This window comes from Serinus canaria, chromosome 2 (genome assembly GCF_022539315.1).
Source record: "Serinus canaria isolate serCan28SL12 chromosome 2, serCan2020, whole genome shotgun sequence".
In the NCBI taxonomy this organism is placed as follows: Eukaryota; Metazoa; Chordata; class Aves; order Passeriformes; family Fringillidae; genus Serinus; species Serinus canaria.
The window spans coordinates 17484634-17502908 of record NC_066315.1 but is presented as its reverse complement, the minus strand read 5'-3'; the positions used below and the strand labels follow the sequence as shown (position 1 = coordinate 17502908).

The 18275-nt window shown below is 38.6% G+C and overlaps 1 protein-coding gene across 2 annotated transcripts in view; it reads right to left on the bottom strand.

Annotated features, from left to right (window-relative positions):
- ARHGAP21 (Rho GTPase activating protein 21) overlaps window positions 1–18275 on the bottom strand; it is a 111642-nt gene that overhangs the window by 57110 nt on the left and 36257 nt on the right. For both annotated transcript variants that reach the window (XM_030239133.2, XM_030238987.2), the window contains exons 2-3: window positions 9192–9374; window positions 3290–3314 (exon numbers count right to left, since the gene is read on the bottom strand). In XM_030239133.2, coding sequence (XP_030094993.1) covers window positions 3290–3314; window positions 9192–9374 — 208 coding nt within the window. The remainder of the gene's footprint in view (window positions 1–3289; window positions 3315–9191; window positions 9375–18275) is intronic.

Sequence of the window (18275 nt, the reverse complement as noted above, 5' to 3'; positions counted from 1 at the left end):
CTGGAAGTCTTTTATCTGTGAGATACCACTTAAATAAATGAGTATTGAAAGAGGGCAACTCCAGAAAATAGGAAGAATGGCAAACTGACAGCAAGACACTCTCAAAACACACAAAATAAATACTCCAAGTTATTTCTGGGAGTAACAACTCCAAGAAAATGTAATACAGGCTGATCAGTGTAACAGAGATTCTCTGGAAAGCAGAAGCTGACAAAAGTTTCCAACCAGTGACCAATGAATCCACTGTGGAAAATCTGTATCTTCTGATAAAATGCACCTGGTTAGAGAAGCCTTTCAGCTACTTGGCTTAAGATCAACAACCTGGAGCAGTGAAAGTAGGAAAAGAACTGATAACCTTAAAATAATAACTACAAAATATTTAGGGTAAATCTGTTGTGATGCCCTTCCAGGCGATTACAGGGCGCTAAAGTCTCCCTCAAGAAGCAGCATGTGCATATTTGAAGCCTCCATGGCTTGACTGAAGAAAGCCTTGGCTACTTCTTCCACGGGAGGGCAGCAGCAGATACCCACCAAAACACTGTCCACAAATCCTGGCCACAGGCTCTAAGCCAGCTCCTCATCCATCCCAAGCCAGAGCTCCACGCATCCCTGCTGTCCTCACAACTGGACCACAAAGGTAACTCAACCCCGATGGTCTCCCAACCTGTTCTTCCCAAAGTGTCTCTACTCATCCACTGCAGCACCCTGGCCCTCTCCTGATATCCCACCACCCTCTGTGTGGGTGTGCAGGGGCTTCAGCAAGCTCCTGGAAAAGGCACAAGTGCTCCATGCTGTTGTCCTGTAGGCTCTCTCTTGTTCATGTGCACAGCTGAGATGGTCCCTTTCTGTCCCTGCTGTTGACCATGAGGTGTCTCCTCATCACAGCATCCTAACTCCTTTGCCTGACAACCCAATCTTGCTTTTAGGCCATCATCTCCCTCTGCTGTCATTCCTAGTTAAGAGCTCTCCTGGACCAACTGGTATTACTTTTCATTATAAACACTTAGAAACTTTACTGCTTACCAAAAGCAAGATTAATGCAAGCCAGGAGCTTGATCTAACTATATACTAGAATTCTATGCCAGAACCTAAAATATATAAAAATATTTCTTTCACTGTTTGAATACTTCAAATAGGGTACATGCTTTTATCTTTTGCCCTCTAGACTTAATTAGGTGCTTTGATCCTTTGGAAAAATATTCAAGTGGTCTCAATGAAAGGCAATAAGCAATAGAGATGCTATAATCCACACTCACCTAATCAAATATATAAATGCTGAATTTGATATGGAACCCTCATTTTTAACATGTAAGCTTAATCTATGACAAGGGCATAGCATAAAGGGCAGATAATTATAAATTTTCACTGAAAACTGACACAAAAAAAGGCACTTCTGTACTGGCACACACTGCTTCACAAAACCAAAATGCTTGGATGCCCTTCGCTTAGTCTTTCAGAAAGGAAAGATCAAGCGAATTAAGTGAATTATCACGTACAAACTTGAAAAGAAAAGTGTTTCTCAATAGGGAGCTTTCAGATAATTTCGGCAGGGCTTCACAGAGGCCCGTTTTCCCAATCTTACTGCAATGCGGGGACCCGCCACCAGGTGGCTCCAGCGTCCGGCCCCGGACGCGCCGTTCCCACGGGAGCGGCTCGGGGCCGAGCGCTCCAGCAATCCCGGGATAACCCTGCACGGAACTCCTGCCCCAGCTGCTGCTGCTGAACAAACAGCGCTGCTGCGAACATGTGAAATGAGACATGCGTTTGTCCTCACTTCCACCGCACAAGCTGCCTACTCCACTTATTTGGGAAGAGGCAACCTGCAGCGATGTAGATAAAGAGTTTCATCCACCCTATATCCCCCAAAGATCATGTCAAGTACTGGAGGAAAGCGTCTAACACACTTCACCCCATTTTGCTGTTTTTAAAGGTTTAATACACAAAACTGGCAGGTTAATTTTTACTGACATCTACATGCTCTGCCTCACAGTCATTTCTTCTCTTTCCAGGGGGACAAGTCCAACCTTGTCTCCTTCATGAGAATGTTGTTAACTTTCAGGGCATTTGTGCCCTCTGATCTGTATTTCAAGGGATACAACATACCATGATGCTATAAATAAGCAATAGTTGAGCTATGATTCATGGGTTTAGAAGCTACGTAAAATTTCCAGAAAGTAATCTTCTTTCCACCTTGACAGATCTCATAGTGAACCAAACATTTATTCACTGCTGTTTCTCTACTGACAAATACCTCTCAAATAACATTTTAGATAAACAGACCTATATTACATCTTTAGCTGCCTGAGGTCTCCCTGTAAAAACAAGAACACCACAGAACTTTTTTTCTCTAGACCACAAGTGGTGTCTTCCACACTGGTTTGGCACAAAAGTCAACTCCCTTCCCTCCCTAAAGGAACCTGCCTTTTCGTAAGTCAAAACAGATAAAGGATGCTTCAAGTTTAGGGAGTGATAAGAAGGAGGAAGAGATTAACTTTTCACTGTTTAACACACAGGTGATGACAGCTGAATAAAACTAGGAGGCTGAAATGGATTAATCCATCTGTTTCCAAGAGAAAAGTAAGGAAGCTCGAATAAATTCATATTTCCCACAATGCTTCTAATATATCACAGCTACACAAAGTAAATGGGAATTCTCACATAATCTTTTTCTTCCAGCTAAAGGAGATACTTAAAGGCACACTGAAAACAGGTCCCATGCTTTGCTGCAAATGAGAAGCCACCACCAGAAGCAGCACTCAGCCCATGCTGTCCCCCAGCCAGCTGCACTGCTGTGGTAGGCAGGCAGAGCACCACGGGAACCCTGCAGAGGCACTCCCAGTGCCCCTGTACCTCACCATCAGGACAGACTGGGGAAACAAAGTGGGAATGGGTTCCCAAGCTGGAAACAATCTTCCTTAAATCAACCTATTTTTTACTCTTTTAACGGAAAAGTAAGATATCAGCAAAAAGGAAGCATGGATGAGAAAATAGCTAAATACCAAAGAGAAACTTCAATTAACTGGGATGGAGATTTAGCATAAATTTATAAAACATACATTTATGAAGTGAATTAAGAAAGAAAGCAGACAAAGGCAATATGAGAGGGAGAAAGCCATGAAAATGGAGGGGAGCTGACTGGCATAACCTAGAATTAAGTGACTGATCAATGAGCTTGATGTTCACACTGAAGTGATTTTAAATTTCAAGCTCTTAGGTAGCAATTCAAGTCTATTACACAGCTGAAGCATTCAATATACTGGATCTATAAGACAGTAAAAATAAGACATACCTTGTCTATTCCCATTCTCTTCATCCTAAAGAGGAAGAAAGAGTGCATATTAAAAATTCAATAAATGGAAAAAAAATGCATAGGCAGCTCTAAGAAACAAAGACTTGAAATGAACTGGTAAAGGTTAAGTCTGTATTTTGGTACCTCCTACTTTCTCCACAACTCTTTAACTTAGAGAATTAAAGCTCTTATTCTGAGAATGTAGAGTAATAGCTATTTTGAAGACAACTAATCACAATCTATGAAACATTCCCACAGAAACAACACGAACAGAATTATATGAAAACAAATGTACTAAATCCCATTAAATACTACCATGAAGCCTCATACTGCAATCCGTTGTTGCAAGCGTGTTTCACCCTGAAAGCCAGGCAGGAAAGGTTACACTTTAATCACCTCACCATTTAAACCTACACGTGCAAGAGATACAAAATATTTTGTAAGCAATGTCTGAATAGCTTCCTGAAAACTGAAGCAAGTTTGTTTTGCCTTCAGTACTACTACTACTAGGAGAGCAAAAGATGTACCCCAAACACTACTTAGTAACAACCTTGAAGAGTCTCCTTTGCTCACTGATCCCAAAAATCACACATCTGGAAAGTACTGGGGGAAAATGGCATGCCTAAACTATATACATATACATATATATATATATATATATATATGTTACTTATGTTACTTTCTTGTCAACATTTTGGTATGAAGATCACGGTTAACCTTGCCTACGAAGTTATACCACTTAAGCAGCAAAATTATCTAACTAGGAAAATACCTGCTTGCTTTCTAAACTTCATATAGTAATAAATACTTAATCAAATACGATTTCTGAGACTAAGAGGCAGTATTTGAAAAATATTTCTAACTACTCAGCTAATTAGAACAGCTTTGTCTTGAAGGAAAGAAGGAGCAAGCAAATGACCACAGAAATAATTTTCACCTGGATATTTCCTCCTACTTTTAGATGGACTAACTCAAAATTTCTAGTTATTTTGTATTTAAAGCAAAATCACTATGTTTTTCAAATTATATAAGCTCAAGCAACTACACACTGATCTGAGCAATCCACTGAAGAGAGAAAGACTTGAAGAAAGAGAGGAAATAAGATGCAGATATGAACACTGTATAATGGTGAAGAAAAGACAAGTCTGTCCTAGCAGCAAGAAATTTCTTACAAGGCATACAAAGTTCTGCTGGAGCTTTGAAAGATATTTGAAAGATAACTTTAAGGGACAAAGAAATAAAGAATAAAAGAACTCTCCCAAACCCAAAACATGGAATTAACAAAAATCTAGCATATAGTCTACTTTTAAAAAGCCATGATAATTGTTATTGCTGCCCAAACAGGGTATCTCTAAGTTGGACAGTCCTGTCTGCTCTATACTTTGGTAAAAATGGCACACTAGAAGGTAAATACCATGACTGCTTATTCTTGGAGCTCTGTCTAATAGTCAGTTGGTTTTGAACTACAATCAGCAGCCCAGAATTAGACACGGGTAACTTCTTCACATTCTGAGTTGTGGCCCTATCTGTCAAGTGAAAAGACATCTTAAGGACTTGAAATATTAGAACTCTTAATCTGAAAAATCTGAGTTACATGTATGGGAGGCTACTTGGTTTGATGCTATATAACAAATATTTTTTAAGATAAAATTTAGCCAATGTAGAAATACCATAATTTATGAAATACTGCAGTGGGTTTTGTCAGTTTTGTCACTGGTCATGGAAAGTTCTGTCACCAAAGACAGCTGCAAAACATTATTTTTTCATGGTATCAAGCCAATGAGATCAGGCTTTGAAAAATGGAATGAATGCTTTATAACACAAGTGTTTTGAAGCCAGCTTTCCCTCCTACATTCACCCCTCACACACAGCAAAATGTCAGTGTATGCTGAATCCATACCTGACAAGAAGAATTTATCACTTACTTGCTTCTCAGGCAAATGAACTTGGGAGAACAAACATCACATGCAGAAACTGTGTGTTTCTAACAAATCCTAATGAACACCTGATGTTAAAGGCATTGTACAACACTTGCTTTTTGCAATGCTAGCTTAAGAAATCTTCTACCAATTCCATATTCACTTTCTTAAGGGAAAGGAGGCAAGCACAATACATAAATGGGTCATTCCTGAATGTGTAGCTATTCCCAGTTTGGTGTGTGTCCCCCACAGCAGCACATGTACTTCTGCCAAAATGAAATGTGCCAAATCACACCCTCAATTTTCAAGGTCATTTTTCACACAGGGCTGTCCTTCCCAAGAGACTGACCAGACAACAGTTTTTTCCACAACCTATCACAGTGTTTATAAGTTAGTTAATTAAGGTGAGAAAGAGACCCTTGATTTGTACTTAAATAGTTGTTTTATGTAGGAACCATGAAAAGACAGTAGAACTTAGCAAAATACCCTGAATTTGACCTAGACCTGCACTACTAGATACATATGGAATGCTAAATGAATTAGACATTAAAATATTTTATTTTTATATATTATAAAAATATAAATAATCAAAATGCAACATACTAGCATTCCATTTTAAAATATGCAGACACTTCCCTGCATTGATCATAACCAATCATTTTTACATAGGGAAAGGATGTCACTAATAAAAGAATCACCCAAAGACCTATAAGGAGTTTATGTATCAAGACAAGAGTGTTTTAGGACTCAGAGCAGTCAGCCAGATCTTGGAGGCAGATCTGCCTAGATGTCCTTCCTTGCAGCGAATTCTTCAGACAATAAACAACAAGGCTTTACAATTGAACAAAGGTTTTATTAGACTAACAACTAGAACACTGAACTTCTCAAAATTTAAAAGCTCATCACCTCAAATACATCTAACCAGAGAACAGATGATACATTTTATGAAGTAATGCCCACTCTTCTCCACTCAAATACATTCTCTGGCATGCAGTTCTTTGCCTCCAAGGAAATTCACCTCAGTGTCTTTCCAAATAGCAGCATCCTCCAGCATATAGAAAACTTATCTTCCAATTCCCATGGAATATACAGCTGTGGTATGACCTTTACCACACCCTGCAGGCTAAGAATATTATGCTCTATGTTCTTGAGATGCTACTGCTCCCCCTTGTGAGGAATCTTGTCCTCCTCTTCCACCAGGATTCCACCTGACTCATTTATAGCTTTTTCAATTATGCAAAACACAAGCAACAGGAGCAGAACTTTGAATGGAGACATTTTCATCAGTATTTCTGAATGGGAACCTACAGGAGGTATTAAAAAAAAAAAATCAAAAACATATACATCTACAAGAATGTGGAAAGATTGTTCAAAAGCACTTTTAGATATTTTTCTTTCTTTTCACTACCTCTACTAGTTTATGCTGATTTGCAGTAAAATTTAAGAGATCGTAGGGCAAGCTTACCTTGGTGGGATGGGGGGAAAGGGGCAGGGAGGAATTAACAAACAATAAAATTAAAGAAGCTAGAATGCTTTTTACCTGCAGGTAAACAATAGAGACTTCTGCACTGATCTAGAGGGAAAGCACCAGCACTTGTGATAACAAAGGGGCTGTGGCTCTGGGAAACAGGTCAAGGGTTGAATGACTCCAGCTGTTATGTAAAGGGCATGTTCAACATCCAGCTGTAATCTCTGTCTTTTATCAGTAGTGGCTGCATCCTCAGGTGTGAAGGAGGGACAAGGCTACTACAAGATTAAAAACAGGCAGAAAACCAAATCATATTCATTGTTATTATACTCCCTTTCAGGAGTGCAAAATGAAACATCTGTGACTTCTGAGGCACTTACAAATTTGATCAATGAGGAAAGAGAGAGGACTGATACTTGAGCTTACAATCAATGACAGAGACTGTAATTAGCTGGTAACCTTATCTGATCAAAGATCCTGCTGAACAGCTGAGAAATCAGATTTGCCTCATATTAGATCAGGCTGACAATAGGTGAACTTCATTCTTTTGTACCGTAACTCAGGTACATAAATTTCTACAAAAGCCACCTTATGAATACTCATCAGTAGTAACACCTGTACTTTTTTTCTGCTTCACCTCATGGACATTAAAAGGAAGAGAACAGCATATAACCATTCAGGTTAATGAATATAACTATAACAGGTCAATATAACAGCTCAGGACAAGAGCTCTGTCCAAATGAACTTTACCATCTTTATATGTAACTGAATCCATGAATAAAGGTGTTACAGTATCCAATCATCTCATTATTTCCTTTTCAAAATCAGACAGAAATAGGAATGAACCAGATTCTAACATGTCAGAGAAGAAAGAGAGAAAAAAATTAGGGCATGAAGATCTCTCTTGCAGAAAAAGAGGGAGTTAAGAGCTTCAAGACAAGGTGCTGGGCTCACTATGAACTGCTTGGGTATCTCAAATCATCAAACATGAACTGGAGAGGAAGGACTGATATTTCATTTTTATAATGCCCTTCCCTTATGCCTGTCTCCTTTTGCATGTGAAAAACATATTGACTCCCTCAGAGACATTTAGTGATGGCTTTTTCCCAGAACATATCCAGTCACTTCTTAGTTAAGGAGGCTAATCCTGCTTATGCTGTTTATTTTCACCCTCAGCACAAACAGGGGCTCTTGTTGAGAGATGCTAACAAGTACATGTAATTTCTTCTGCTCAAGGCTAAGGCTTCCCCACCCTCCTTCCTCTGTTTCACACTGAATTCAACCAGAGACTGCTATTACCTGGGCTCAACGACAGCAATGTTGGGATCACCTGATACTGCTAACAGTTTTACTTCCATGTAACTTCAGTCACTCCTTGTCAAGGAACAAAATTTGGGCACTCAAGTGAAGTCTGAATAGCTGAGGTAAACTGGAAAAATGTGCCAACTTTCTTCTGCAAAGCTTTTTCTACTTCAAAAGAAATCTTACAGCCACCAAGGGCAGGCAAAGACAGACAACTTTACTGAAAGACACCTGCAGAGACACATGAGTCAATTCACTTCTTGCTCTTTCCAGAAAGTGTCACCACCCATTCCCCAGCTTGGTAAGAATTTATTCTTCTGCCTAACTGAAAAAGCAAAAGCAAAACTGAGGGGTAGCATGGCTCATGAAAACTATTACACTTGATGCCTTTAAAATTAGCAAATGTTATTTGAACTCACTAAGAAATAGCCTCTCTCAATTTTCAAATTCCTCTCATTTTTAAATGGACTTTTTCTCAACACCCCATATCTCAGCAACTTTCAAAAGCTTCAGTCATAAAAAAAACATGTACATGCTTTGAACAAGGAAGACCAATTAGCTACTTAACATTCAGATATTCTTGTTTTAAATATAAATAACATAAAATACTTTAAGAAAGTTGTCTTTTAATGGAGACCAGTATATATCTTGTTTGTATTCATCTCAACTGCAGATCCTCTTTTCAGCAGAAAGAATGTAACACTGAAACATAGTCTGTCTTTCTAATATACAACTGAGTTTAGGATACTCAGCTACAAACCAAGACAAACATTCTTCTTCATCTCTTAATGCAATGGTGTGACAAACTTCAACTGGGGAGAGGAACAACAACAGCAACAAAACCCAAACGTCCTACCCTTCACACCTACACTTCAGAACAGGTACAGACTAAGTAATGACACTGGCTTTGGGCAAAAAGAATCTACAGAGAAATACTTACCTGTTCTGTAATGACCACTGTTCCTATCCATGATACTTATTTTCTAATTATCCATAACAATTATTTTTGACTGACAAACTCAGTCAATTCCATTTTATTGGAACAGACAGCAAACAGCTATTAAACAATGTCATGACCCCACCCACCTTACAAGGGGATCTTTCATCTGTGTAAGACAGATCTATAAACACATTTACTTTCAAGTAAGTGGAATTTATGACCCTAAAAGGTACAAGGCTTTATATAAAGGGTTTCATTATTAATTCCACTTACTTTAAAAGAAAACTGAACTGCAGATTCCGGAGGGTAAACTATGAAGTGTCTTAAGGTGAAGCCAAAACCCTGAGATGTCCTCCTTAGCACGACAGTTTTGGGACCAGGCCAAGAGAAAGTTTCTTCCTCCTCCGATGGTGATATAGCTTCACTCTGCTCTTTGCCATCTTTATTTTTTGATGCCTAAAAGAGAAAAAGATAGAGAGGAGTTTGAATTTGGATCATTGCAAAATAGAAAGAAAACAAGAGTAAGAACTCCCAGACATGTCTGTACACTTGAAAATAGAATTTCTCCCCCCATAACCAAAATAACTTAATGATCACTAGTACTTTTAAATGTGTATGCTAAAGCAGCACCCTTTACACCATTGCATCTCTGGTCATACTGCATATAGAATAACACTTAAATTTTCAATGAGGTTAGATACTAAAAAAATCAGCATTCAACAATGAAAGACTTGAAGGAACCATAAGAACTGCACACAGCTTGCATGTTTTATTTGCCTTCTATTTAAAGATAAACATGTGACTTCCAGGACCCCATTTCTGGCTGTACGTATCTCACATACACAGGTACAAAACAAAGTTCTCCTTCCCACACAATTCAGGGATGACTTTCTTAACTACTACCTCCTCACTTAATACAAGTAAAACAGAACATGCAATTGGTTAGACTTCTCCAGCAAGACATTTTTCTCTAGTCATATCTATTACTTCACCTTTGCTTTTTCCATCCTTAGCTATTGTCTCTGAACATTTCAGTATGCAAATTCTAAACACAAAAGTAAAAAGTCTCCTTTCCTTTTAGAGTCCTACTGCAATCCTTCCTCTCATACAGAAATAAGCAATCTTGGTTGGGGTTTTTTTTCTTATGGGTAATTTTATATACCTATGACTCAAGCAACACAATAAAATATCTACTTTCTCTGCCTTATATAAAATCTTCCATCTCAACTTTCTAAGTGAGTGCCACACTAGCACTCAAAGGCAGGAGACACAAAGAAAGCATGCAAAATTCTATGACCCTCCTCTAAAGATTCTAGTTCAACGATGCGTGAAACAAATTTAGATACCAGAGCCTATAGCCTATTCAAAGGGTATTCAAACAGAAATAATAGTCTTCTTGTCCTCCAGTAGCTCTGCTGCTGTGGCTCAGCAACTGGCTGATCAGTGCCAGAATTTACTGCTCAGTTTCTCCCTGTCCTACTCCAAAATAATCTCTTTTGCTTCAGTCTTAGAGCTGGAATCTCAAACTGCAGTGCTAGTTGGCAAAGTGGACTCAGCCAGCTACAACCAACATCTACAGAGAACACAGAGCATTTCCACTCTAACCACAAGGAGACCAACACATTACTACAAGGAAAACACTGCAGCTCCTTAGTGAGAGTTAATCCACGAGAACAACATTTTGCATTCAGGTATGTAAAACACAATGCATTTGTCCACAGATGCTACAGTCTGTCCTCAGAAACCCACATCTTGCTTTTGTCCAACAGGGAGAACCAGCAAATACTAGCAGGAAGTGCTCCAAAGACCAGCCTCCCTACCTCCAACAACCCTGTTTTCAGCAAGAAAAAAAATATACAAATGGACACTGCAGCCAAGCCAAGAAATGGAGCTGCTTCAGGAACAAGAAAATATGGAGAAACCAGAGCAGCTTGACAGCCTGCTCTTCCAAACAGCCTGGAAGAATTAATGGCAGATTCTGGAAAGAACAGTTATAAATATCAAGGACTCCATCTCAGCCTAGTTTGTCCCCATCTATCATCTTCATTCATGTTTTAAAGCACTAGTGTGAAACCAAGAAGACTCTGCAATTAGATGACTAATGAACAAAAAATTAGTGAGCACTGCAGAACTGCCAAGATGAGAGACTTGAGTTTGAAGTTCAAACAATGCAAAGATTAGTAAAATTTACATAATCCTTTAGCCTAAGGATGGAGTTTGTTATTGAGGTGTTCCTAACCACTCTGTTCAGCTTCTGAACACAAGAGCATTTTATCAGATCTGCACATATAAATGTCGTTTTTCAGGCTTTTAATCTCAGGACACATGCAGAAACTGGAGCCAGTAAGAACATCTTGATCCGAGTAAACTGGCAAAAGAAATAGCTCCTAGTAAGAAAAATATCACTGGCCTCTAAAAAATGACAGTGATTTCCTCCATCAAGTGACTCACAGCAACCCATCTATTTTATATTCCCTTGCAACCTTTTGTTTCTTCTCTCAGATTTTTATACACAACACATGATGCAAAGTTTCAAATGATCCAACAACCACAGATATTGAAATATATCCATAAGCAAATATCCATAGTTAGAAATAGGTAAACAGCAAGCTTAAATGTAGCACTGAAAAAATCTAAGTCTTCAATATACTTCCATCTTTATTCTAACAAAAACCTCCTTAATTATTCAAAAGGTAGTTTTAATATGTGTAACAACTAAAGACTATAATTTACATACAGAAGTACTGCAACCTCAGTTCAAAACAGACCCATACAGAGAACTTCACTAGCTTTTAGAAACAGGAGTTGCAGCATTTCAGTGTAACAAGAGAACCTCTAATCTCCTTGTAATTTCAATTAAATGTTTAGCATTCACAAGTTACTGAAACAGAAGTTACTCATAAACCTACAGTCAAATAATTATTTCTTTAAAAAGCACACTAAAAGGGAAAGGTGAACTTCATGCCAGCCTTGGACCCCCTGCAAGGTCTGCCAACAGGGTAACAGGAAAAGCCAGCAGTATCAGTAATAAATGTGAGACATATTCAGTAATAGCAACTGTAAGCACCACTTCGATCAAGCAAGAATCTGATTTACAAAGAGAATCAACATCTGTTCAGTAACCCTCTGACACTTCCAACCACAGCACACACACCAGAATATCCCTTGCCAGAAAAAGCTTTAAAAAGGAACAAGAGAAGTTCTCAAATACATAAACAAAACAAGGATGCAAGACAGCAAGCAAGAAACAGATGATGTTTAGCACAGACAAGTATATACTACTGAAGGCAAAGTCCCTACAGTTCTCCTTGCAAATCAAATACCAAGTTACAAATACATAAGTATCTCGTATCCATAAGAGAATCTGTCTTTTGGGTAGAGTCATTTGCATTACAAGAAATGAGAAATGAATGCTTCATTTTCATGTAAGATCTAACAAACCAAAGATCATTGTGCCATAGTCCTTACTAAAGACCTGTATGTTTATTTCTCTATAGATTCAGTCCTCAAAATCTAAGTCAGAATGCATACAATCGAGTTCAAGGACTGAAGAATCCCAGGCTACTAAAAATGATTCAAGCATCATTTCCCTGGGGAATTTTTTGTACAAGGTTTCTGCACAAAGTATCTCAAAGCATCATTTCCTGTTCTATGCAATTGCAAGGACATACAACAGATGCTTAAACGCACTGTAAAATGTAAACCTTGTTTTTAATATTGTATTTAACCCTTCTTTCTGAGCAATGAAAGCATCCATGAAAAATCAGATGGCACTATAAAAAACTACATGAATCACTGGCAGCTTAACATGCAGTAACAGAATTATGTGAAATCAGTAAGTAGCACTATGTTTGTAAACAATATTATTTCAAATTAAAAGTAAGTCTCAAAGCAATAGTTTCCCATTATATCAGTCTAAAATAACAACTAAAAAAGCTAACACATCCAGCCTGCACGCTCTCTAAAGCCCCTCTAATTTTTAATTTTCTGGTGAATTTACATACCTCAATGTACAGTTCTGTACAAGCTAAAAATCCTTGCATGACAGCTGAAGGCAACTGCAATCGAAGCTATAAAAAGTCATCTTGTCTAAACAGATAAACAGGTACGGTCTAAGTTCTGAACACTGCCTTCATAGGTGAAAAATTGTGAACACAAGAAGTAATTGATACATTGTACCATCTATTCTGGAAAAATCATTCAAGCCCTTTTAAAGTTTGTACAAGCAATCAATTTCTATCTTTATTTTGTGTTCAGTACCCAAATTCAAAATTCTTCCTAAAGAAATGGAGCATGGGACTGGCATCCAGATTTGCTACCTTTTTAGACTGTTTTGGTTTATGTTTTTTTACCATACAAATGGTATGGCTTCACAAATCAATTACGTAAATAAAATTCTCATTGTAGATGTAAGGGTTTCCCCACACTACATTTTTCAGAGCCTACATTTGTATTTAAAAAGCACTAAAACAAACAAAAAAATCCCCAACTCTCCCCTACCCACCAGACCAACCAGGGGACTTATCTATCAGTACCTCAGTCACAACATGGAGACAGCCTGTGCTAAGCAGCACCTGCTTCAGCTGCACCTAGCAAATGTGCAACTTTTAGCTTGTCTACCAAGAAAAGTGATACCTGATACAGCCGTTCAGCTAGACTGAGACATGTGCTGAACAGAAAATGAGCTGATGTTACCCGATTTACTGATTCAACAGCCATCGTATGTATGATGTTTAGGGCTTTTCAGTAACTGCTGACATAAGCCAGAGGAAAAAATATAGTTATTAATCCCTAAAATCTTCCTGAGACACAGACAGGATATTCCAAATGCTCTAATATAGCTGGACTGACTTGAAAACAGGGAAATTTCTTGTATAGGGTCATCTGCTTTCCCCATTTTTGTACTCAGTCACTATCACTTAGCTAACTGCCCTGGTAAATATCTGCTATTGCAGAGAAAAAGGCTTTTCTAGGACAGTCTTGCCTTATTTAATGTGACAACAAAATAGATTCTTTAAAAAGCTAACAAAGAAGAAATAAAAAGGTCTTTTTCTGGCTAAGCCTACAGAATATATAGAAAAAAAATTACCTACAAGGCAGCCATATAAAAGATTATACAACCTTTTCTGAGATACATTATCTACATCTTATTTGCAGCATAGGAAGGCATATAGAGCATACAAAGACCATATTTTATCTTAGTAGCACCTGAGAAGCAGGATCACTCCCACAAGGTGTAAATTGAGTCTTTCTTTCAGTCCTCAAGCTAATAAACCAAAATTTCAAGTGAAATAGGCCACATTTATAAAGTCAAATACTATGATCATGTACTGAAACAGTCTAAAGATGTAGTGAGGTAATTTGTAATGTATCTTTAAATCAAACTGGAATGCACAAACAACGTCTTATACAGAAGTTATTCCCAGCTGAAGAAAAGTAATTACTGACACAAAGTTGACATTAAGTAAATCCATCTTCCTGGTATTCAGAACACACCCTTCTTCTCAAAACAAATAAATCAGTTCCATCATTTTTAGCCTCAGAAAATACATTTATTTCTTACTGAAAACAAATCACTGCAAAGAGACCAGCAGGAAAACCCAAACACAGAAAATCCCGAACCCAAATAATTTTAGGCTTCTGTGTCCAATCCCAACTTGCCTAAACTTCTGACTGACTCTTATGTTTACCAAAATTTGTAATCTTGCCCTGAATAGGTAGGATTTTGACAGAGACAGAAATTCAGGCAGGAAATAAAACCTGTCAGCATATACACTGGTAGTGTCCTCCCCTCAAAGAAGTGTTTCATCATTTTATGTCCTTGAAAGATGGCTACAGAGTATAATCAACAGAGTTCTCCAAAACCACAAGGATGGTCAGAAATCAGTCTGCCAAACTTGTGAGATATGAGGAAATCTGTAAAAATCCTCAATGTAAGATTGTGGATGGCAACTGGCACCATAAAAAAAAGGCATCTAGAATCCACAGAAAGCAAGAGGCCAAAAAAAAAAATAACCAAACCAAAAAACATGAGAAAAACACTGAGTATTTAACAGCTGTACATGCTAGACTTGTTAAAAAACTCTCAGCTGAATTCCAAAGATGAATGCAGCAGTGCATGCATAATATCAAAGCTGTCCCTTCTTTATTAACATCAAAATTAACGTACACAGTTAATTAACAAATATCCCAAATGTTCCAGTATTTTTTAGTGTCAAACTGGAGCATTCATTTTTGCATGCTACTCCAGTGTCACCCGTCACACTAAGCAAGCAACAAGGTTAAAAAAAATGAATAATGTTAAATTTCCGTATAGATTTAAGCTGATGACAGATAATAAAGAATAATTAACTGTTCCTACCTACATGCTCTACCTACTTCAATCCAAAAGTACATCCTTTTTCTTGTCTACCTTTTAGAAATACAAACATTACTTGGGCATGGCTGAATGTAATCAACACCTATCAAAGTGAAATTTGCCAAGCAGAAATGAATCACTGTAATTTAAAAGTAAGTTTCCCTCAATCCAATAATGACCTGAAATCTCAACATGAAACTAAAATGCAATACAGATTCACAGCACAATATACTCAACCTAACAGTACCAGCCATATATTTATGTGACTGCTGACATTTACTATGTGCTGATACACAGAAGTGAAATTAGCTCACTCCACTGAGAAAGCCTTTATCTACAGAGTGACGCTGTTAAAGAGTATTACCCAAACAGAAAAATCAGACAGTTTGAGGCACAGATGTACTGAAGCACACAAGAGTTTCCTACCCCAGAACATCTCTAAATGGGCCACATTTCCCTGTGGCCCATTCCTCTTTGTAGAATGGGCCACAGGGAAATGGATCCCACCCAACAGATCTCTTACTGGTAGCGAGACCCTTGGAGCATGAGACAGAAGGTATCCTGGCCACTTCAGTGCTATATATTTAGGAAAGCTGTAGGAAGGATTTGGTTGCTCAGTGGTTGTAACTGCTGAGCCTGTTTTCAGTAGTTACCAAGAGGAGGCTGCCTCACCATGAAGCACCTGAAACTGGAGATGCAGATGTAAACAAACCCTCAAAGCTCTAAAAGATCAAACAGCTACAGAACCACACTCACCACAAGATGAGATGCGGAGATAAAACACAGCCTGAGTCCACACACATAAAACCATCAGTAGATAGGATTAAAAGAGACAGAAAAAGCTGGTCTAGTCAGGGCCCTCCCTCCCGGGGTCACTGCTGTCTGGTTTTGGAACTGGGGACACAGCTCTTCTTCCATGCTACAGTTCTTTGTGAAGTGGAGGAGGAGGGGAAGGGAAACAAAAAATAAGAGTTTCCAGAGGAAGACTTCAACTTCCAACTCAGGGAAAGCACCAGAATCACTGGGGTTCCTATCCATCCCTTACCAGGTAAGGGCAATCCATGCATGAAGAGCAGCATATTTGCTGACACCCCAACACTAACATTTCTCTTGTATTGCAGCTGAGTGGCATGCACTAACTGGAAAGGGCAATAGAGGCAAACAAACTATGAATTCAACTACCACTAGGAACAAGATGCAAATCTTTTATGACTACAAGTAGAGACTTTCACTACAATTAATGGTTCAATATCAAACAACAGGAAAACAGATTATTAGTGATCGCAATAAGACTAAGGGGAAGACAGGCAATGCCATTCCTCCTGTTTGCTGCTCACCTGGGTTGGTGAGGTGGGACTCAAGCTGCTACCAGCAACAGCAAGGTGGTCTCCATGAGCTGCCCTCCCTCTCTTAGCCCCCTCATGGGTCTTGCAGAGACCCACAGTGAGACAATTCAGAGCAAGGAAAAGCAATAAAGATGTGAGTATCCCTTGATGGAGTGACCACAGTCTAGGCAAGTCCCTCACAGGAGCTCACCTCTTATCACTTTAATACACCATTATGGCACTAAGCCTGGGTTCTTGTAGGTGGACTAACCAAACTGAATTCAGGCATGTGTTAGGACATCATCCTAGGAGCAAACCTACCTGTCTTTCAGGACTGTGAATCTCACCCAGATGGAATAGAAGCTGGTATAGCTCAGTAACAAATGCAGCAGCTGCTTGTCTGCAGCAGAGGTTAGCGAGGACACCAAACCCTGATGTGCATCTCAGGACTGAATACATGAATTCAATAAAATACATAAATCATATCCTTAAACTAAGACCAGGTAAGGAGAAAGGCAACTAAGATGGCAATACATAACTACTCTCAGTGCATGAAGTAAGTGGGAAATCTGCAACCTTTCAAAAGCCATGCATCTGTGCCAGCATGGCAGATGGCTGGGAGGCACAGGGAAGGAAACATAAAATTCTATCAAGCACCATGCAGGCTACAGAGCTGGCTTGGGCTTGGAAGCAGGACAGAGGGATACATGTTTCTGTGTACTTTCTGTCTACTTCTGTAGTACCAGCATTGTAGTAAACACAGTCATTCAAAGGAGAAACAGCATTTTCAAGATAAAGGACTTCAGTTCTCATAAAGGTCAAGGCATACACAGAAAACAAACAGTAAAAACCTCCATGTGTGCATGTTATTACTACACAGCTCACACTTGCCTACTGCACTCTACTGCACATGAAAGGCTGCTCTGTAAAGCAGTTGGTGCTCATGTCAGTCTCACCACAAGACCCAAAAAGAAAAGCTGAAGGCAATCTACAGCAAGGATGATTTCAAAAATACCCCCTCCATGTGTCTGTTCAACTGAAAATTTTTCAGTTTACCTGGCTCTGCATTAAAAGCAGTAACACCCCAAGTGGTTCTACAAACTGCACCTAGCTAGACATACTTGCTTCAACGAAAGCAGCTTTCAGCTTCCCAGGCCAGGTGAGATTAAGAAAGAGTTTTTCTACTTCGAAGTAAGGAAAATACCAACTTACTAAGTGCTGCCTAGACTTAAAGTAACTTTTTTCTTTTTCGAGACAGCACAAGCTTTGGTTTTCTCATACAGTAGTTCCAATAGCTGGACCTTTTGAACAATGCTTTAAACTCTAGACAGTACCAAGTGTAGCATATTTCAATTCATTCATCTACCATATGTCTATTTTAGTTTCATATACATATATACACACAAAATTAAGTATACTATGTTGTGTGTGTACATATATATACATATATTTGCTTGTACACATCTAAGAAGTGTACTAATTGACTGGGATTCTTTACAAAGTTAATTAAGTGCACTTCAGTTCAGAAAATAATTTATACTGCCACAGAGTAACAGCCCATTTCATGCAAGAGCACTAAGACACAAAGTAAAAAGCATATAATGAAAAACTTCACAAGACAGAGATGCAAACTATTCTCATGATGTGTTTTGTTTGTATCTTGATTTTTGTTAT